This window comes from Suncus etruscus, chromosome 1 (genome assembly GCF_024139225.1).
Source record: "Suncus etruscus isolate mSunEtr1 chromosome 1, mSunEtr1.pri.cur, whole genome shotgun sequence".
In the NCBI taxonomy this organism is placed as follows: domain Eukaryota; kingdom Metazoa; phylum Chordata; class Mammalia; order Eulipotyphla; family Soricidae; genus Suncus; species Suncus etruscus.
Window position 1 is genome coordinate 54023331 of NC_064848.1, and position 23590 is coordinate 54046920.

Below are 23590 nucleotides of genomic sequence, written 5' to 3' on the forward strand. Positions count from 1 at the left end.
TTTAAAATGATTTATTTTTAAAATATTAAAATATTTATTGATTTATTTAAATCAAACTTTAGGTTAGCTATTTTGGTGCCATTTTTAAACTTTACACTAACATCTAAAAAAATTTTTTTTAGGTCCTCAGAGGCAAATTTTAGACAAGTCTTACTATCTTGGCATTCTTAGGTATGTTAAGTGATTGCTTTTTTTTCCTTTTCGTGATCATAAAGTTTGAACTATATTCTTAAGACAATCAACTATTGCTTTCTAGAATTATTTTTATTGTAACAATTTTTAAAACATCTGTATTAGAAAGTATAAAACATTAGGCTGAGATCTAACCATTTTTATTTGCATATAGATGAGCCATTAATTTCAAGTTTACTTTTTTAATAACAAGAATAATAATTTTATTGCTTTACCATCTTATACTGAAGTTTTATTTATAGCACTGAAATATCACTAAGTATTTCTAGTAAGAAAGAGAAATGTATTTTCTTATTTATGATGTGTATAAGTCATACAAACTTTTACTTAAGTATGTTTTGGTTAGTTGTTTCAAACATGACCTAATTTTAATTAGTTTGTAAACTTTATTTTTAAGTTCATAAGTCTATATTTTTAATTTTTGACCACACCTTCTGTTACTCTTGCCTCTATGCACAGACACCACTCCTGGAGGATTTAGGAAACCCTATGGGCTGCAAGGCATAAGTTTGCACAGCAAACTTCCTATCCCCTGCATTATCGTTCCAGACAACCACCCCAGACTGCCCCCCCATCTTTCTTAATACTAGAGAATCTATATTAATTTCTTGTCATTTGGAATATACTTTTATTTATTTATTTATTTATTTTTGTTTTATTTATTTATACTTTTATTTTTAATATATCACCAGAGTGCTCCACTTCTCTCCACTACCACTTCTCTCTCCAACACTTGAAATAATCTGTTCTTGTTAACTCGATATTTTAAGCAGAATCTCCAAAGACTTTGGTATTTTGTTGTTCCTTTTGTATATATCTTTATATCCTGCATATGAGTTACAGCTTTTTTAATTAATTGTGGAGTCAGTGGCCTCACATATAGAGTTGAATAAGGATAAACTCCATGAAATTGTTAATCAGTAATTTAATATACATATATTTTTTAAAACTTTTCAAAATTTTTCAAAAATTTTTCAGGCATATAATTTTTAAATGAATATGAAGAATTCTAAACTTATTTTAAAATTCACATGAGCTAGATAAGTCCTACACATATATAATTTTCTGAGAGGAGAATTAAGAAAATTTTAAGGAATGAAATTTTAGTTTGTTTTTAAATGAAATTTTATTGTCATTTTATATAATTGATATACTTATAATTATATAATTGATATAGTTATGTAAAGTTTGTTTTGACTTTGGTCATTTCTTAACAGAGTTGTAAACTAATTTTCTTTTTTTCATTTAGAAGTAAAATAAATGAATTTACAACAGAAATTAATAAACTTCAGAAAGAAAAAGAAATGTATAATCAAGAGAATTCAGTGTATTTGTCATATGAAAAGAGGTAATTTTTAAGTTAAAATATGCATGACTTGTTGCATAACATTTAATTTAATTTATTAGAAGTATAATATTGAACTTTAGTAATCTATAATGTTCTAATTGTTCATCAGTTTATATCTCTGTGTTTGTTTTTAAAGAGCTGAATCTCTAGCTATTGAAATCAAAGAGCTTCAAGGACAACTGGCAGACTACAACATGGTATTTGCTCTTAAGTTTTCGAGAATTTGTTCATTTTCATTGCTTTTTATCTTTTAAAAATGTATTATTTTAAATACCAGGTAATATTTGAATACTTATTATAGAACATTTAGTCATAGAAAACAAACTGTTTCTTTGCTTTCATCCTATAGAAATTAGTTTTACTAAATTGATAACAATTTATTCAATATTTTAAGAAAATGAGCTCATTTATAAATATTAAAACATATTAAAAGTTTTTTCTTTCAACAGTGTTAAAATTATAATTTTTAAAGTAGTTGAAATGTACTTACTGATTATCAAAATATAGCAATGATTATAAAATACATTTACTTTTCTAGGGATTTTTGCCAGGAAAATTTTAATTGCTTACTATACAGATTACTTCCATACATATGTATCATTGCAAATAAAGAACTAGTGATATTTCCTAATGTGGACTTGCCAAAAAATAATTCCTATGGCAGTGTGGCAAACTTCCCCAATCTTTAAGACATTCTTGATCCCAGTGTGACCAAAACTAAAACATATTTAGGGGACTGGAGCGATAATACAGTGTGTAGGGCTCTTGCCTTTTAAAATATTGAAATAATGAAATTTATAGTCAAGGATAGAGTTAAACTTTCAGTGGTAAACCTAATTTACTGAATATTTATATTATTTTTAATGATGCAAACTTTAAATTTATACAATTTAATTTATAGTAGTAATTTAATGAAAAATGTACTTGAATTCAGTAAAATTATACTTTTTAATAGAAAGTTTACTTGAGGATATATTCAACATTTGTAAACATTTGTTTATTGAATAACTATTAGGAAAATAAATAAAAATTGTATTTAAAAATATTAGCAGGAACTGGGGCCAGAGAACTAGCACAGTGGTAAGACATTTGCTTTGCATGTGATCAACCCGGGACAAACCCCTTTAGATTCCTAGCATCCCATATAGTTCCCAAGCTTGCCAGGAGCGATTCTGAGAACAGATTCAGAATTAACTCCTGAGCATCACTGGGTGTGGCCCCTAAACCAATCAATTACTAAATAGACTACTTTAAAAAACAGTAGCAGGAAGCATTCTATAATCATGGTTACATAAGTTATGTATGATATGCTTACTTGATATAGTTATGTTGAACTTTATTAGTCTTTTATGATCAGTTGTATACAACTGATTTGCCTTTTTAATTTCTGGCTTTCAAAATTATAATATGTGGACAGTAGTATCTAATTTACAGAATAGTGCAATGTATTATATTATATATTTAATGGACTCAGAACAATGTTTGGTATAGGTAAATGTGTTATCTGGTGTATTCTTTGCCCATCCTTTAAAGTAAAAATGCTTGTGTTCTGTTTATGCCTTACCTAGTTGACTTTACTTTATTATTTTTAATATTTAGAAGGCCCAAAAATAATTTTCCATTTTTACTTTTATAGTTATATATCTGTTAACACTCTCTCCTTAAGGAAATGGAGAAGCTTATTTTTTCCAATTCCCCCCATTTTTTTTTAATTTTCATATAAAAAGCTATCAAATCTCAGCTCTGATCTGCAGAAAGTATAATTCATGTCCGCTTTCTTTACCACTTTAAAATGTGAAGATGAGGGACCGGAAAGGTGGCACTAGAGGTAAAGAGTCTGCCTTGCCAGTGCTAGCCTAGGACGGACCTCAATTCGATCCCCTGGTGTCCCATATGGTCCCCCCAAGCCAGGAGCGACTTCTGAGTGCATAGCCAGGAGTAACTCTGAGCGTCACCAGGTGTGGCCCAAAAACCAAAAAAAAAAAAAAATAGTTAAGATGAGATAGCATGGAGGAGGTAAAGATTTGCCTTGCATGCAGACAAGACTGTAGAGCCAGGAGTAGCCCCTGAGCACTGCCAAGTGTGACCCAACCCCCCTCAAAAATGTGGAGATGTAGTTTATTATATATATAGTAGTATATGCTAACTTTTATAGCTCAAGATTTTTATTTTAAAAGATTTTTAATATTTAAACACTTAATATTCATAATTCTTACTATTTAAATAACTAATCATTTATAAGATAGTAAACTTATTTTACTAACAATAGAAAAAATATAAAGACTTTAATAACAATATGTTTTTAAATTTTTTGATTTTTAGTTGGTAGATAAACTTAATACCAATACTGAAATGGAAGAAGTAATGAATGATTACAAAGTGGTAAGAAAATTTTTAATAAATACATACATGAATCATATTCTCTAAAGCAAAGTTTTTATCTACTAATAGTTTTATAAGTTATGTACATTAATTATAACTATTAATATAAATAGAGTATTTATATTTACATGTTAGAAATTTTCCTATAAATTCTTTTTCTTTCTTTTTCTCTTTCTTTATTTCTTTCTTCTTATATATCTTTTCTCTTTTTATTTATATTTTTTAATTTTGGGGCCACACCCAGTGATATTCAGGGATTATTTCTGTTTCTACACTTAGGAGTCACCTGGTGGTGCTCTGGGGAATATGGGATGTTGGGGATTAGTTTCGAGTCATCACATACAAGACAAGAACCTTATCCACTGTATTGTCTTTCTCCAGCTCATATTTCTTTCTTTCTTTATTATTTTGGACACACCCGGCAGTGCTCAGGGGTTACTCCTGGCTCCACGCTCAGAAATCGGTACTGGCAGGCATGGGGGACCACATGGGATGCTGGGATTTGAACCAATCACCTTCTACATGAAAGGCAAACACCTTACCTCTATTTTATCTCCCCGGCCCCTCATATTTCTTTCTTATAAATATATATTAGGGCCCACACTTGATTGTTCTCAGATCTCACTCCAGACTTTGTGTTTTAGGGATCATCATGGATGGGTGCTGGTTATTGAATTTGGGTCAGCTGCATTCAAGGCAAGCACCTTATAAGCTATACTACATCTTGCCCCTAAAACAATTTATTTTATTTTTTACTTTAATATTTTAATTTTTTATTGCTTTTAAAAATGGAATTGTGAATTACAAAGTTATTCATGATTGTGATTTAGGTGTATAATATGTCAATACAAATCCTTTTATCAGGGGCTGGAGCAGTACGCAGCGGTAGGGTGTTTGCCTTGCAAGCGACTGATGTAGGATGGACCATGATTTGATCCCCTGCGTCCCATATGGTACCCCAATCAGGAGGAATTTCTGAGCACAAAGCCAGGAATAATCCCAGAGCATCACCAGATGTCGCCCCAAAACCAAAAAAAAATTATTCTTTTACCTGTGTCCACTTCCCTCTAGCAATGTCCAGTTTTTTCTCTTGCTGCCCCAGTAGGTAGGTACTTTATTCATTTTCTTTTTTAGACTCTGTGGTTTACAATACTGTACACATAGTCTATCATGCTTGTCACTTTGCCATCTTTTAGCATCTAGTCCTGTTCCATAGTGACTACTTCCTTGTCATTGTCATAGTGTTCTCTTCCTTGACTTATTCTTCCTTGCCCGGCAGTGACAATATTCCTACTAAGGGCCTCTTTTCTGCTCTTCGTTTCAATAGTCTTTGGATATAAGTTATTCTCCTCCTTTGTGTCTTTGTGTTTCCTATATATTTGAAATATAAATAAGTTATATTTTTTAATTTTTTACTGTGATATACTTTACAAATTATTCAAGTCAGTGTTTCACAGTTGCAAAGTAATATTAATACATCATCACATAAATGATTCTAAATAGTACTAGTATAACTGAGTCCCTTTTTCCCCTCTTTTTGTTTTATTGGCCACACCCAGGAGTGATCAGTACCTCCTCTTCAATTTGTGCTTGGAAGCTGCTCAGTGGGCCAAAAGGTGCCAGGCTTCCTGCAATCAAAGATCTTTTAACTTAAACTTCTCTCCTCTCTCCTTCTTCTCCATCCTCTCTCTCTCCTCTCTCTTTCTCACTCTTATCTATCTGTTTCTCTCTTTCAAATTTCTTTCTTTTACTCTTCCTGTCTCTCTGTCTCCCTCCTTTCCTCTCCCCCTCTCTATCCTAGTTGAGCTCTCAATTATTCTGTTGAAATTTCTTTTGCTTACTCTCCTATGTGAATGGTCATGTTTAGTTGACTTCTCTTAGTTACTAGAAAAAAACCATAAAATTATAACTTCTTTTAATTATTCTATCAAAATTTCTGCCTGTTACTTTCCAGAGTGGATCACCTTAGGTCTCTCCATAGGACTTTGAGTTTGTCTTGTCCTCAGTATTAGGTTAACACAGACATTATACTTGTCCATAAATTATATGTAATATATTATACATTTTGTATAATTAATATTTTATATATAATTAATATTAACATGTTTAAATAACAATTAACATAAACAAATTATGTCTAGTTATATGCAACATGTCTTAGTATTCATACAAATGAAAGTAAATACGCAAAGGAAATATCTTTTACACCTTTACAGAGTTTCATAAGAAGGAAAACTATATATAATGACAGACATAATACTACTTTTTTTCTATTTCTTTTTATTTTTTAATTTATTTTTTATAATAATTTTTATTGGCAAGCAAGTAAGAATTTGTATTTAAAAATTTAGACTATATAATAGAAAATAAACAAAAATTTTAGTGGTCAATTTATTTTGATTTTAAAACTTTGTTTAAAAACATTTACTTTATGGGGGCCGAAGAGATAGCACGGAGGTAAGGTGTTTGCCTTTCATGCAGAAGGTCATCAGTTCAAATCCCATATGGTCCCTATGCCTGCCAGGAGCAATTTCTGAGCATGGAGCCAGGAGTAATCCCTGAGCACTGCCGGGTGTGACCCCCCCAAAAAAAAACACACACACAAAAAAACCTTTTACTTTATAATTTAAATACTTAGAGATCTCTGAAAGTATAAATTTGTAAAGTGACTCTTTTCTAATTTGGGATGCTTAAAAAACATAATTGAGGAAAATTTTTCTAGCATTAGAGTAAGGAAGAATTCCCAATTAAAGACTTTTTAATACAAAGTACATAAACCAAAAACTTCTTTTCTATTTTATTTATTTATTTATTGGTTTTTGGGCCACACCCGGCAGTGCTCAGGGGTCACTCCTGGCTGTCTGCTCAGAAATAGCTCCTGGCAGGCACGGGGGACCATATGGGACACCGGGATTCGAACCAACCACCTTTGGTCCTGGATCGGCTGCTTGCAAGGCAAACGCCGCTGTGCTATCTCTCCGGGCCCTTCTTTTCTATTTTATTAATGTTGGCAGAGTTCAACTTTTATACTGAATTTGCACAGGTAATCTAGGAATACAGTAGTGAAATTCTGAATAATTTATGAATAAAATCTGTATTAAATTTAAACTCAGCTTGCCACTAAACTTATTTTTACTAAATACCCAATGTATTTTTGAAATGTTATTTATATAATTTAAGTTTATCATGTACTACTTGGTATCAAGTAATGAATAATGAATATTTCTGATGTAAGATTACATTTCTATGAAAAAGATATTTTTTAATCTTGTAACTTTTTGTTATTGTTCACTTTTTATTACCATATATATCCAAGTATAAGTCGACCCCCCCTAAGTTTTAGCTGGGAAAACTTAGTGACTCTATTATAAGCCAAGGTGGAAAATGCAGCAGCCACTGGTAAATTTCAAAAATAAAAACATATACACAAAACAATTACAATAATTGAGGAATCAGTAGGTTCAATGTTTTTCAATATTTATTGCTAAAGAAAAACTGTAAACTAGCAACAATAACTTTAAAACTTTAAATAAAGTGTAGAAAACCATAGCTTAACAGGTAATCAAGTTAAATCACAAAGGTTAAAATCCTTCAAAACTGGATTCCTCCTCCTTTTCATCTCTATTTCCATAGCTTCAGTTGTATGTAATGTGAGGTATGTCTAAACAGAGCTTCAGCTGTATCTGATGTGAGGGTATCAGCATAGACATTGTCATCATTGAGTTCACAGATATGATCATCATCACTGCTGTTGGTCTCATACAAAGGACAGAATATTGTGGGTTAAATAGTTCAGTGGCAGACAGTTCAGTTCAGCCACCTACCTTTTCAGCTCACCCATGACTTGTGGACTGTATGACCTGAGTATTAGCCAAGTTTGGGGTTTTCAGCACAAATTTTGTGCCAGAAAAACTCGGCTTATACTCAAGTATATAGGTACTTTTATTGTTTTTAAATTAAAATATGTATACCTTTGCATATAGTATTAGATTTTATAATCATCTCTTAGTTAAAAAATTAAATGCTTTTGTAATTAATTTTTATGTGAACATTTTATTTAGCTTAAAGCTCAAAATGATCGGGAAACACAAAGTATGGACATCATATTTACTGAAAGACAAGCGTAAGTAATCACTTAGTAATTTTATTTACTTATGAGCTATCATATATACTTTAATTTTGAAGTAATTAATTTTTTTTTGTCATTTGAAAAGATTTATTACTGTTTATGTTCATTTAAGCACTTTATACAATAGCCAGGATTTAAAAACAACTCATATATCCAGGGACATATGAGCATATCATGAAGGTATTGTACATGTTTTTGTTTTTTTTTTAATGTTTTTTTTTTTTTAATTTTTTTTTTTATTTAAACACCTTGATTACATACATGATTGTGTTTGGGTTTCAGTCATAAAAGGAACACCACCCATCACCAGTGCAACATTCCCATCACCCAAGTCCCAAATCTCCCTCCTCCCCCCCCAACCCCCGCCTGTACCCTAAACAGGCTCTACATTTCCCTCATACATTCTCAATATTAGGACAGTTCAAAATGTAGTTATTTCTCTAACTAAACTCATCACTCTTTGTGGTGAGCTTCCTGAGGTGAGCTGGAACTTCCAGGTCTTTTCTCTTTTGTGTCTGAAAATTATTTTTACAAGGGTGTCTTTCATTTTTCTTAAAACCCATAGATGAGTGAGACCATTCTGCGTTTTTCTCTCTCTCTCTCTGACTTATTTCACTCAGCATAATAGATTCCATGTACATCCATGTATAGGAAAGTTTCATGACTTCATCTCTCCTGACAGCTGCATAATATTCCATTGTGTATATGTACCACAGTTTCTTTAGCCATTCGTCTGTTGAAGGGCATCTTGGTTGTTTCCAGAGTCTTGCTATGGTAAATAGAGCTGCAATGAATATAGGTGTAAGGAAGGGGTTTTTGTATTGTATTTTTGTGTTCCTAGGGTATATTCCTAGGAGTGGTATAGCTGGATCGTATGGGAGCTCGATTTCCAGTTTTTGGAGGAATCTCCATATCGCTTTCCATAAAGGTTGAACTAGACAGCATTCCCACCAGCAGTGGATAAGAGTTCCTTTCTCTCAACATCCCCGCCAACACTGTTTATTCTCATTCTTTGTGATGTGTGCCATTCTCTGGGGTGTGAGGTGGTATCTCATCGTTGTTTTGATTTGCATCTCCCTGATGATTAGTGATGTGGAACATTTTTTCATGTGTCTTTTGGCCATGCGTATTTCTTCTTTGTCAAAGTGTCTGTTCATTTCTTCTCCCCATTTTTTGATGGGGTTAGATGTTTTTTTCTTGTAAAGTTCTGTCAGTGCCTTGTATATTTTGGAGATTAGCCCCTTATCTGATGGGTATTGGGTGAATAGTTTCTCCCACTCAGTGGGTGGCTCTTGTATCCTGGGCACTATTTCCTTTGAGGTGCAGAAGCTTCTCAGCTTAATATATTCCCATCTGTTAATCTCTGCTTTCACTTGCTTGGAGAGTGCAGTTTCCTCCTTGAAGATGCCTGTAATGTCCTGGAGTGTTTTGCCTATGTGCTGTTCTATATATCTTATGGTTTTGGGGCTGATATCGAGGTCTTTAATCCATTTGGATTTTACCTTTGTACATGATGTTAGCTGGGGGTCTAAGTTTAATTTTTTGCAAGTGGCTATCCAATTGTGCCAACACCACTTGTTGAAGAGGCTTTCCCTGCTCCATTTAGGATTTCCTGCTCCTTTATCAAAAATTAGATGGTTGTATCTCTGGGGAACATTTTCTGAGTATTCAAGCCTATTCCACTGATCTGAGGACCTATCCTTATTCCAATACCATGCTGTTTTGATAACTGTTGCTTTGTAGTACAGTTTAAAGTTGGGAAAAGTAATTCCTCCCATATTCTTTTTCCCAATGATTGCTTTAGCTATTCGAGGGTGTTTATTGTTCCAAATGAATTTCAAAAGTGTCTGATCCACTTCTTTGAAGAATGTCATGGGTATCTTTAGAGGGATGGCATTAAATCTGTATAATGCCTTGGGGAGTATTGACATTTTGATGATGTTAATCCTGCCAATCCATGAGCAGGGTATGTGTTTCCATTTCCGTGTGTCCTCTCTTATTTCTTGGAGCAGAGTTTTATAGTTTTCTTTGTATAGGTCCTTCACATATTTAGTCAAGTTGATTCCAAGATATTTGAGTTTGTGTGGTACTATTGTGAATGGGGTTGTTTTCTTAATGTCCATTTCATCCTTATTACTATTGGTATATAGAAAGGCCATTGATTTTTGTGTGTTAATTTTGTAGCCTGCCACCTTGCTATATGAGTCTATTGTTTCTAGAAGCTTTTTGATAGAGTCTTTAGGGTTTTCTAAGTAGAGTATCATGTCATCTGCAAACAGTGAGAGCTTGACTTCTTCCTTTCCTATCTGGATTCCCTTGATATCCTTTTCTTGCCTAATCGCTATAGCAAGTACTTCCAGTGCTATGTTGAATAGGAGTGGTGAGAGAGGACAGCCTTGTCTTGTGCCAGAATTTAGAGGGAAGGCTTTCAGTTTTTCTCCATTGAGGATAATATTTGCCACTGGCTTGTGGTAGATGGCCTTCACTATATTGAGAAAGGTTCCCTCCATTCCCATCTTGCTGAGAGTTTTGATCAAGAATGGGTGTTGGACCTTATCAAATGCTTTCTCTGCATCTATTGATATGATCATGTGGTTTTTATTTTTCTTGTTATTGATGTTGTGTATTATGTTGATAGATTTACGGATGTCAAACCAGCCTTGCATTCCTGGGATGAAACCTACTTGATCGTAGTGGATGATCTTCTTAACGAGGCATTGAATCCTATTTGCCAGGATTTTGTTGAGGATCTTTGCATCTGCATTCATCAGTGATATTGGTCTGTAATTTTCTTTTTTGGTAGCGTCTCTGTCTGGTTTAGGTATCAAGGTGATGTTGGCTTCATAAAAGCTATTTGGAAGTGTTTCTGTTTGTTCAATTTCATGAAAGAGTCTTGGCAAGATTGGCAGTAGTTCCTCTTGGAAAGTTTGATAGAATTCACTAGTGAATCCATCTGGACCTGGGCTTTTGTTTTTCGGCAGACATTTGATTACTGTTTTAATTTCATCAATGGTGATGGGGGTGTTTAGATATGCTACATCCTCTTCCTTCAACCGTGGAAGATTATAAGAGTCCAAGAATTTATCCATTTCTTCCAGGTTCTCATTTTTAGTGGCGTAGAGTTTTTCAAAGTAGTTTCTGATTACCCTTTGAATCTCTGTCATATCAGTAGTGATCTCTCCTTTTTCATTCCTGATACGAGTTATCAAGTTTCTCTCTCTCTCTTTCTTTGTTAGGTTTGCCAGTGGTCTATCAATCTTGTTTATTTTTTCAAAGAACCAACTTCTGCTTTCGTTGATCTTTCGGATTGTTTTTTGAGTTTCCACTTCGTTGATTTCTGCTCTCAGCTTTGTTATTTCCTTCTGTCTTCCTATTTTTGGGTCCTTTTGTTGAGCATTTTCTAGTTCTATTAGCTGTGTCATTAAGCTACTCAGGTAAGCTCCTTCTTCCTTCCTGATGTGTGCTTGCAAAGCTATAAATTTTCCTCTCAGTACTGCTTTTGCTGTGTCCCATAAGTTCTGATAGTTTGTGTCTTTATTGTCATTTGTTTCCAGGAACCTTTTTATTTCCTCCTTGATTTCATCTCGGACCCACTGGTTATTGAGCATGAGGCTGTTTAACTTCCAGGTGTTAAAGTGTTTCTTCTGAGTCCCTTTGGAGTTCACAAATAATTTCAGAGCCTTGTGGTCAGCGAAGGTAGTCTGCAAAATTTCTATCCTCTTGATCTTATGGAGGTATGTTTTATGTGCCAGCATGTAGTCTATCCTGGAGAATGTCCCATGTACATTGGAGAAGAATGTGTATCCAGGTTTCTGGGGATGGAGTGTCCTATATATATCCACTAGGCCTCTTTCTTCCATTTCTCTCCTCAGGTCTAGTATATTCTTGTTGGGTTTCAGTCTGGTTGACCTGTCCAGTGTTGACAAAGCCGTGTTAAGGTCCCCCACAATTATTGTGTTGTTGTTGATATTATTTTTCAGATTTGTCAACAGTTGTATTAAATATTTTGCTGGCCCCTCATTCGGTGCATATATGTTTAGGAGAGTGAATTCTTCCTGCTCTACGTACCCCTTGATTAATATAAAATGTCCGTCTTTGTCCCTTACAACCTTCCTGAGTATAAAGTTTGCATTATCTGATATTAGTATGGCCACTCCAGCTTTTTTATGGGTGTTGTTTGCTTGGATAACTTTTCTCCAGCCTTTTATTTTGAGTCTATGTTTGTTCTGACTATTCAGGTGCGTTTCTTGTAGGCAGCAAAAGGTTGGATTGAGTTTTTTGATCCATTTAGCCACTCTGTGTCTCTTAACTGGTGCATTTAGTCCATTGATGTTGAGAGAAAGAATTGTCCTGGGATTTAACGCCATCTTTATTTCAAAATTTGGTGTGTCTTTTGGGTAGTCTTGTCTTAGATTAGGTCTTTCAGTTTTTCTCTTAAGACTGGTTTTGTGTCTGTGAAGTTTCTGAGCTGTTTTTTGTCTGTGAAACCATGTATTCTTCCATCAAACCGGAAAGTGAGTTTTGCTGGGTATAGTATTCTGGGTGAAGCATTCATTTCATTCAGTCTTGTCACAATATCCCACCACTGCTTTCTGGCATTGAGCGTTTCTGGTGACAGGTCTGCTGTAAATCTCAGGGAAGCTTGCTTGAACATGATTTCCCCTTTTGATCTTGCTGTTTTCAGAATTCTGTCTCTATCTGTGGGATTTGTCATTGTGACTAGGATGTGTCTTGGGGTGGTTTTTCTGGGGTCTCTTTTGGTTGGTACTCTTCGGGCATGCAGGATTTGATCACATATATTCTTTAGCTCTGGAAGTTTCTCTTTAATGATGTTCTTGACTGTTGATTCTTCCTGAAAATTTTCTTCCTGGGTCTCTGGGACTCCAATGATTCTTAAGTTGTTTCTGTTGATCTTATCATAGACTTCTATTTTCGTCTGTTCCCATTCTTTGACTAATTTTTCCATTGTCTGCTCATTTGCTTTAAGTTTTTTGTCCAATCTCTCCTGCTGTATGGAATTGTTATGTATCTCATCTTCCACAGCACCAAGTCTATTCTCAGCTTCTGATACCCTGTCCCAGAGCTTATCCATTTTGTCATTCACTTCGTTTACTGACTTTTTCAGTCCTGTTAGTTGACATGTTATTTCAGTTTGTAGTTTTGTCATTTCTGCCTTCATATTTTCTTGGTTCTTATTAGTGTTCTGTTCATCTCGATCCATGGTTTCTTGGAGTCTGTTGAGCACCTTCCATATTGCTAGTCTAAAGTCCTTATCTGAGAGGTTGATTAGTTGTTCAGTCATTATCTGGTCCTCAGAATTGTCATCTTCATTCTCTATGTCTGATGCTGGCCTGCGTTGTTTCCCCATTGTCACACTTGTATTGTGGGTTTTTCTACGTGTTGTAGTGGTATTCATTGTCTATATGATGTAGGCAGCACACTCCTCTGGCTCCTCCCTTTCTGGATGGGCTGACTTGCCTCTAAGGGAGGGGAGTCCTCCGTGGATGAAGCCTCACACTGTGACAAATCTTAGGCCCGAGCATGCAACAGAGAAGACAGTCCAGAGAGAAATGTTTGCTTCTGTGATATAGCGCCGTTCTTAGTGTGATTTTTCCTTCTTGTTGCAATGGAGTTCTTTCCTTAGAAAGAGTGCACGGCCGCGTAGCGAAGCGGAGCGGCCGTGCTCCTCTGAGTCTCTTTTTGCCCCACTCGCAAGAGTTTCACGCAAGAGGACAGTAGACAGACATAGACAGGTCACACTCACAGTCTTTCACAGCTGAGCCCCACTGGGCCGGTGTACTTTTGCGGATTTTCCCCGCCTGGTGTCACACACAGGGAGCCAGCTTTTGCAAAGGTTAGCCGGTTTTTATGCTCTGAAGTCCCTCCCTGAAAATGGCGTCTGGGCGAGCGAGGTTTCTGGAGGCTCTTTTTGCCCCACTCGCAAGAGTTTCACGCAAGAGGACAGTAGACAGACATAGACAGGTCACACTCACAGTCTTTCACAGCTGAGCCCCACTGGGCCGGTGTACTTTTGCGGATTTTCCCCGCCTGGTGTCACACACAGGGAGCCAGCTTTTGCAAAGGTTAGCCGGTTTTTATGCTCTGAAGTCCCTCCCTGAAAATGGCGTCTGGGCGAGCGAGGTTTCTGGAGGCTCTTTTTGCCCCACTCGCAAGAGTTTCACGCAAGCGGACAGTAGACAGACATAGACAGGTCACACTCACAGTCTTTCACAGCTGAGCCCCACTGGGCCGGTGTACTTTTGCGGATTTTCCCCGCCTGGTGTCACACACAGGGAGCCAGCTTTTGCAAAGGTTAGCCGGTTTTTATGCTCTGAAGTCCCTCCCTGAAAATGGCGTCTGGGCGAGCGAGGTTTCTGGAGGCTCTTTTTGCCCCACTCGCAAGAGTTTCACGCAAGAGGACAGTAGACAGACATAGACAGGTCACACTCACAGTCTTTCACAGCTGAGCCCCACTGGGCCGGTGTACTTTTGCGGATTTTCCCCGCCTGGTGTCACACACAGGGAGCCAGCTTTTGCAAAGGTTAGCCGGTTTTTATGCTCTGAAGTCCCTCCCTGAAAATGGCGTCTGGGCGAGCGAGGTTTCTGGAGGCTCTTTTTGCCCCACTCGCAAGAGTTTCACGCAAGAGGACAGTAGACAGACATAGACAGGTCACACTCACAGTCTTTCACAGCTGAGCCCCACTGGGCCGGTGTACTTTTGCGGATTTTCCCCGCCTGGTGTCACACACAGGGAGCCAGCTTTTGCAAAGGTTAGCCGGTTTTTATGCTCTGAAGTCCCTCCCTGAAAATGGCGTCTGTGCGAGCGAGGTTTCTGGAGGCTCTTTTTGCCCCACTCGCAAGAGTTTCACGCAAGCGGACAGTAGACAGACATAGACAGGTCACACTCACAGTCTTTCACAGCTGAGCCCCACTGGGCCGGTGTACTTTTGCGGATTTTCCCCGCCTGGTGTCACACACAGGGAGCCAGCTTTTGCAAAGGTTAGCCGGTTTTTATGCTCTGAAGTCCCTCCCTGAAAATGGCGTCTGGGCGAGCGAGGTTTCTGGAGGCTCTTTTTGCCCCACTCGCAAGAGTTTCACGCAAGAGGACAGTAGACAGACATAGACAGGTCACACTCACAGTCTTTCACAGCTGAGCCCCACTGGGCCGGTGTACTTTTGCGGATTTTCCCCGCCTGGTGTCACACACAGGGAGCCAGCTTTTGCAAAGGTTAGCCGGTTTTTATGCTCTGAAGTCCCTCCCTGAAAATGGCGTCTGGGCGAGCGAGGTTTCTGGAGGCTCTTTTTGCCCCACTCGCAAGAGTTTCACGCAAGAGGACAGTAGACAGACATAGACAGGTCACACTCACAGTCTTTCACAGCTGAGCCCCACTGGGCCGGTGTACTTTTGCGGATTTTCCCCGCCTGGTGTCACACACAGGGAGCCAGCTTTTGCAAAGGTTAGCCGGTTTTTATGCTCTGAAGTCCCTCCCTGAAAATGGCGTCTGGGCGAGCGAGGTTTCTGGAGGCTCTTTTTGCCCCACTCGCAAGAGTTTCACGCAAGAGGACAGTAGACAGACATAGACAGGTCACACTCACAGTCTTTCACAGCTGAGCCCCACTGGGCCGGTGTACTTTTGCGGATTTTCCCCGCCTGGTGTCACACACAGGGAGCCAGCTTTTGCAAAGGTTAGCCGGTTTTTATGCTCTGAAGTCCCTCCCTGAAAATGGCGTCTGGGCGAGCGAGGTTTCTGGAGGCTCTTTTTGCCCCACTCGCAAGAGTTTCACGCAAGAGGACAGTAGACAGACATAGACAGGTCACACTCACAGTCTTTCACAGCTGAGCCCCACTGGGCCGGTGTACTTTTGCGGATTTTCCCCGCCTGGTGTCACACACAGGGAGCCAGCTTTTGCAAAGGTTAGCCGGTTTTTATGCTCTGAAGTCCCTCCCTGAAAATGGCGTCTGGGCGAGCGAGGTTTCTGGAGGCTCTTTTTGCCCCACTCGCAAGAGTTTCACGCAAGAGGACAGTAGACAGACATAGACAGGTCACACTCACAGTCTTTCACAGCTGAGCCCCACTGAGCCGGTGTACTTTTGCGGATTTTCCCCGCCTGGTGTCACACACAGGGAGCCAGCTTTTGCAAAGGTTAGCCGGTTTTTATGCTCTGAAGTCCCTCCCTGAAAATGGCGTCTGGGCGAGCGAGGTTTCTGGAGGCTCTTTTTGCCCCACTCGCAAGAGTTTCACGCAAGAGGACAGTAGACAGACATAGACAGGTCACACTCACAGTCTTTCACAGCTGAGCCCCACTGGGCCGGTGTACTTTTGCGGATTTTCCCCGCCTGGTGTCACACACAGGGAGCCAGCTTTTGCAAAGGTTAGCCGGTTTTTATGCTCTGAAGTCCCTCCCTGAAAATGGCGTCTGTACCAGTAATTAAATGGCCGGTGTACCAGTAATTAATTTTTTTAAATACATTTTTTGGGTGGAGTGGATTGGGCCACACCTAGCTGTACTCAGAAACTATTCCTGGCCCATATTCAAGAGTGATCCCTGGGGCCGGAGAGATAGCATGGAGGTAAGGCATTTACCTTTCATGCAGAAGGTCATCAGTTCGAATCCCGGCGTCCCATATGGTCCCCCGTGCATGCCAGGAGCAATTTCTGAGCACGGAGCCAGGAAAAACCCCTGAGCACTGCCAGGTGTGACCCAAAAACCAAAAAAAAAAAAAAAAGAGTGATCCCTGATGGTGCTTAAGGGACTAGATGTGGTAAAGGGATTCTAATTGATTTAGAAGGTGCAAGGCAAGGAAACCTTAATTCTAATTCTGTCTCCCAGACCCAATCTGTTCTCTTAAAGAGTTTTCCATGTTGATTTATTTTTTTTAATAAATGACATACTTGCAGTAAAATTTTTGTGCATACATGTCTATTATCTTCATTTGTAATTAATGCCCAGATTGTGGGCAAAGAAAATTATTTTGGTTAGATAAAATATTTCTATTTATATTAATTTAAATTTTAAGATGTGGCACTTAAGAACATTTTACCTTTACAATCTAATTTTTTTATTTTGATTTTTATGCCACACCTAGAAATATTCAAGTGTTACTCCTGGCTTTGTACTCAGGATTCACTCCTGGCAGGTTTGAGGGAACATATGGGATGCTGGGGATTGACTCAGGTCAGTGATGTGTAGCACAAGCACCCTAACTATTGTGCAATCGTTTCTGATCCCTATTTATAGTTCAGTTTTTTTATTTAAAGACTGTGATTTACAAAGTTAATCATAATTGAGTTTTAGACATAAAATATTTCAGCACCTATTTCACCAGCATTTATCTCCCTCCATCAGAGTCCATTCCATACCTCCTCCTCCCTGCTATTTTAGCAGGCACCTTTTTAAGTTTGGTTGTTAAAAGTTTGTGCTCACGATTTTAGTGTTGTTGAATCCATGTCTTGTATCTTAAGTTCTGTCCTTCCTTAACACCACCAATATACCTGAATCCCCTTGACCCATGTCCTCTGTTATCTCACATCCATATTTCTCCCCCTTCACTCCCTTTCCTTTCTAAGAAATCCTCATTTAACCCATTGCATTCTCTCATGCAGTTATTCTCTTTTTTAAATTTTTTATAACTTTTTTATTGATTGATTGGTTCTTGGGCCACACCCAGAGGTGCTCAGTGGCTACTCCTGGCTCTGCACTCAGAAATTGCCCCTGGCAGGCAAGGGGACCATATGGGATGCCAGGAATCGGGGTCCCTCCCAGGTCAGTCGCATGCAAGCAAATGCCCTACAGCTGTGCTATTTCTCCAGCTCCTTGTGCAGTTATTCTAAATACCACATATAAGTGATAACATCTTTTATTTATATTTCTTCTGATTTACTTCATTTAACCTTAGATATTCCAGTTCTATTTATTTTGCAGTGTATTGCATGACTGCATCATTCCTTAGAGCTATGTAGTATTCCATTGCTTATATGTACCATATCTTTATGATCCACTTACCACTTACCTGTTATTGGACTTCTAGATTAATTCTAACTCTTAGTTGGACTACTAAGTGAGTATACTGAGTGCTGTTATGAATAGCAGTGTGCATATATACTTTGGATGAATGTTTTTCCATCCTAGGGATAGATACCCCAAAGTGGGATTACTGGGTTGTCTGGCAGCTCAATTTTGAGTTTACTGAGAACCCTCCATACTGTTTTCCATAGGGATTGGCCAAGGCAGCATTCCACCAGCAGTGGAAGAGTTCCTTTCTCATCACATCCCCACCAATACAGATTGTTTCCATTAGTTTTGATATGTGCCTACTATTCTCACTGATATAAGATGATATCTCATTGTCTTGATTTGGATTTCCCTAATGATAAGTGATGATGAGCATTTTTTTTCAAGTGTCTATTGGCCATCTGCTGGTCTTCCTTAGAGAAGTGCCCATCATTTTCTCTCCCCATTTTTGATGGGATTTTTAGCTTTTATGGGCTTAGCCTTTGTGCGTACTTTCTATATCCTAGTTATCAAACCATTATCTGATGTATTGAGTGCAAAAATTTTCTTTCATTCAGTTAGCTTTATTATAATTTTAGTCCATACTTCTTTTAACATGCAGAAACTTTTTAGTTTGATGTAGTCCCATTTATTCAGATTTGATGCTATAGCCCTTTCCATTGGCATCCTAGCATCTAAGACTTCTTTGAGGTCTGAGTCTTTTTTTTGGGGGGGGGGTTTGGGCCACACCCGGCAGTGCTCAGGGGTTACTCCTGGCTGTCTGCTCAGAAATAGCTCCTGGCAGGCACGGGGGACCATATGGGACACCGGGATTCGAACCAACCACCTTTGGTCCTGGATCGGCTGCTTGCAAGGCAAACACCGCTGTGCTATCTCTCCGGGCCCCTGAGGTCTGAGTCTTGGAGTGTTCTGCCTATGTTTTCATCAGTGAACTTTATGGATTCTGGTTTAATCTCAAGATCTTTCATCAACTTTAAGTTGACTTTTGTGTAAGGTGTGAGATATGGAACAATATTTGATTTCGTCATGTAGTTATCCAATTGTTCCAACACCACCTGTTGAAGATACTGGCTCAAATTCTTGACTCTTTTATCAAAGATTAAATGATCATATACATGGGGGTTTGTCACTGGATATTCTATGCTGATCCATTGGTCTGAAAGTCTTTCTTTTAATATCATGATGCTTTGATCACTATGGCTTTGTAGTAGAGCTTTAAGTTAGCTAAAGAAATGTCTCCCATTTTCTTGTTTTTCAAAATGGGGTTGGCTATCCTAATCTGTTATGGTTCCACACAAACTTTATAATTGATTGTTTTAAGTCCTTGCAGAATTTTGTCTGCATTTAGACAGGGATTGCATTGAATTTATGTAGTAGTTTAGGTAAGATGGTCATTTTGATAATATTGATTCTTCCAATTCATGAGCATGGAATATTTTTCCATTTCCTTAGGTCTTCTGCAATTTCTTTCTTAAGTGTTTTGAAGTTTTCTCACTTTCCTTGTTGGGTTGATTCCTAGATTCCTAGGTACTTGATAGTTTTGGACACTATTTTAAATAGGATAGACTCTTTGATCTCTTTCTCCGCTGAGTAATTTGTATAAAAGAATGTGACCATCTTTTGTATATTGACTTTTAGCTGGCCACTTTGCTGTACTGGTTTATTGTTTCTAGGAGCTGTTTCAATTTCCTTGCTTGTGATTGGCCTGTTTAAATTATCTACTTTCTGGGGCCGGAGAGATAGCACAGCGGCGTTTGCCTTGCAAGCAGCCGATCCAGGACCTAAGGTGGTTGGTTCGAATCCCGGTGTCCCATATGGTCCCCCGTGCCTGCCAGGAGCTATTTCTGAGCAGACAGCCAGGAGTAACCCTTGAGCATAGCCGGGTGTGGCCCAAAAACCAAAAAAAAAAAAAAATTATCTACTTTCTCTTCATTTAGTTTTGGGAGATTACATAATTATAGAAATATGTGCATTTCTTCCATATTCTCTAGTTTAACAGAGTAAAGTTACTCTATTGACTTAATTGAATGTTGATGCTGTATACTGTCTTGAGAAATAGGAGTGCCACTTTCCACCTACTGCAAATAAGGAATGTATTTAAGAATGTATTCGTGGTACACTAGCATATCAATAAAGATTTGTTTTTGAGGGTAGATGGATGTCAGATCTGGCCAATTTCTGGTCAAGTGGTTTGCGGAGAGGGGTAGTGCTGATAAGGAGACTGGAGTCCTGGATTTATTGGTGTATTTGGGACATGTGGTTTCAGCTCTAGAAAGACATGTCTTACCCACATGATGACCACAGTATGATGGCACCATTTATAGTTTTAATCTGAACTTTTAACCAGTTTTATTGTACAATTTAAATTCCAGTCTGTTGAATGACATACAATTAGCAAGCCACTTACATTTTTTTGTTTGTATAGTTAAATGTTATGTTAGTGAGCTGAAGAGAAAATGCAAGGTACATTGTACATGTCTTGCATGTGGTCTTACAAGTAAGATACCCCACAATGCATGTGGTTCCTTGAACACCACCAGGAGTGACCTATTAGCACAGAGCCAGGAGCAAGCCCTGAATACTACTGGATATGGCCCCAAAACAAAACAAAAAGTTTATATGTATAATGTAGATGTGTAAGTTCAACTTCGTATATATATAGCATAGTCTAAGACACAGCCCAATAACTTTGTCTTTCATAATAAAGTGTAGCTGTGGTATTGATAATAATGTCTACAAAGATAACAAGTACGTGTGATAATGGAGATTTTAGTTTTTTCAGTTACTATAAAAATGTAATAAATTGTTTTACAAGCAATAAGGTTATTATTCATAGTTTAGAGACTGGGAATTTTAAGAGGACAACAGCATGATCCCATTCTTTTGAAGGTCTCTCTCTGATTTGTACCTTGTGATCTAAATTATGACTATGACCTTATATAGTGGAAAGGGCTATAGAACACCATGACATCTCTTTATCAAGGTAATAGTCTTTTTTGTGAAGATTCCACCCTCATAACTTAATCATCTCCCAAAGATTGCCACTTTGGGATTTAACCACATGTCCCAAATACACCAGTAAATCCAGGACTCCAAACTATCAACTTTGGGATTTAAGATTTCAGTGTAAGAATTTTGGAAGTAGTAAATGTTGCATTAAGCCCTTTAGATAGGTTTTGATGGTGATGCGTGGTGATGGATGCCTTTCTCCTCCAGCCTAGGACCACGTGTTTCCGACCCTGGCGGGTCTGCAGTTTCAGGTAGCGGCAAGGAAATCATCCACAAACAGGTTCCAAGAAATATCAACTTTATTCATGCCCTAGCCACCACATGTGCGGCCTACCATAACCATTTACGCTGGATTCCTATTCAGCCCTGCTTTGTACCTTGTTCCTCGGCCATCTCCTCCTCTTGCTTCCTCCTTCATCCTGCATCCATGCAAATCCCCCTTTGCCCCTGAGGCCAAACCTATTTGTTACCTACCTCCCAGAAACGGGAGGTCTTTCTTGTAGGGAAGGTTACACAGGAATAATGAGGGATGGGGTTACAGTAAACATTTCAGACAACAGCAGTAGTTAACATAACATTTTTCATTGACTTTTGACCTTCAATATGGTTTTAAGACAATGTAAACATAGAATTGTTTTCTCTGTGCACATATAGAAATGTATCAACATATATTTTATCTTCCAAATTAATTCTTGTTTTTGAAAGAAAGAATAATGACAGTTTGCTAATTTTTCTAATACCAAATATACTACTATGTTACCTCTCTGCATGTACTGAAAATATTTGACAAATAGGGTATTAAAATAGTGATAAAGGGCTGGATTGATAGTACAATGGGTACTGTTACTTGCCTTGCAAGCAAGCAACCCAAGTTTGACCCTGATATTCCATATGGTCCTCTGAGCCCTGTTAGGAGTACTCTCTTAGTACAGAACCAGGAGTCAGCCCTCATCCCCCCTAGATATGGCCAAATAAAAACTCCAAAACCAATAAATAATAAAAATTTGTGATAGAAATTGCATTTTTAAATAAAAGCTTTTAACACAGTAGTCTGAGAATTCTCAAACCATCAAACTTGGTGCAGAGCAAGATTATAATCCATAAACACTAGCAGTTACTGAAACTAGTTATAAGAATACTATAAAAATTACTGTGGAAAAGACACCATAAGTACTGTGAAGTTCCTTGTTGTTTTTCTGGGTGTTCATTATTGTGCTATTTAAAGGCAGCATCACCAATAGCTATACTTTACCAACAGGATGTAGTGATATGGAGGGAATTATAGCTCTGGAGGGAGGCATAAGAAAAATTTCCCTGGCACACATCACAAAGAATGAAGACAATCAGTGCTGGCTGGGATGTGGAGAGAAAGGAACTCTTATCCACTGCTGGTGGGAATGCTGCCTAGTCCAACCTCTATGGAAAGTGATATGGAGATTCCTCCAAAAACCAGAAATTGAGCTCCCATTCGACCCAGCTATTCCACTCCTAGGGATATACCCTAGAAACACAAGAATACAATACAAAAACCCCTTCCTCACACCTATATTTATTGCAGCACTATTCACAATAGCCAGGCTCTGGAAACAACCAAGATGTCCTTCAACAGACGAATGGCTAAAGAAACTGTGGTACATATACACAATGGAATATTATGCAGCCGTCAGGAGAGATGAAGTCATGAAATTTTCCTATACATGGATATACATGGAGTCTATCATGCTGAGTGAAATAAGTCAGAGGGGGAGAGAGAGAGGCAGAATAGTCTCACTCATCTATGGGTTTTAAGAAAAATAAAAGTCATTTTTTGCAATAATCCTTAGAGACAGTGAGAGGAGGGCTGGAACTTCCAGCTCACTTCATGAAGCTCACCACCAAGAGTGGTGAGTGCAGTTATAGAAATAACTACATGGGCCCGGAGAGATAGCACAGCGGCATTTGCCTTGCAAGCAGCCGATCCAGGACCAAAGGTGGTTGGTTCGAATCCCGTATGGTCCCCGTGCCTGCCAGGAGCTATTTCTGAGCAGACAGCCAGTAGTAACCCCTGAGCACTTCCGGGTGTGGCCCAAAAACCAAAAAAAAAAAAAAAAAAAAAAAAAGAAATAACTACACAGAGAACTACCATAATCATGTGAATGAATGAGGGAACTAGAAAACCTGCCTAGAGTACAGGTGGGGTGGGGTGGGATGGAGGGAGATTTGGGACATTGGTGGTGGGAATGTTGCACTGGTGAAGGGGGTTGTTCTTTACATGACTGAAACCTAATCACAGTCATATGCATAATCAATATGTTTAAATAAAGAAAAAAATAAAAATAAATTTAAAAAAAAGAAGAATCTCCCAGGGAATAGGCATGGCTGACAATGAGTGCTGGTCCTGCTGGGCCATGGTAATCTCTGGTAAAAAATAATGTACAACAAAAAGCATTCATGTTTCTTGGAGCAGCTGGAAGAGAGGGGAAAGTTTTATCAAGAACAGCCCCCTCTCTCCTTTGGCAACAGTGGATGAGGGTTAG

The 23590-nt window shown here is 38.1% G+C and overlaps 1 protein-coding gene across 1 annotated transcript in view; it reads left to right on the plus strand.

The window, feature by feature from the left end:
* Positions 1–23590, plus strand: part of IFT74 (intraflagellar transport 74) — a 111134-nt gene that overhangs the window by 7609 nt on the left and 79935 nt on the right. The window contains exons 4-8 of the mRNA XM_049771076.1: positions 123–171; positions 1442–1540; positions 1677–1737; positions 3863–3922; positions 7984–8045. Coding sequence (XP_049627033.1) covers positions 123–171; positions 1442–1540; positions 1677–1737; positions 3863–3922; positions 7984–8045 — 331 coding nt within the window. The remainder of the gene's footprint in view (positions 1–122; positions 172–1441; positions 1541–1676; positions 1738–3862; positions 3923–7983; positions 8046–23590) is intronic.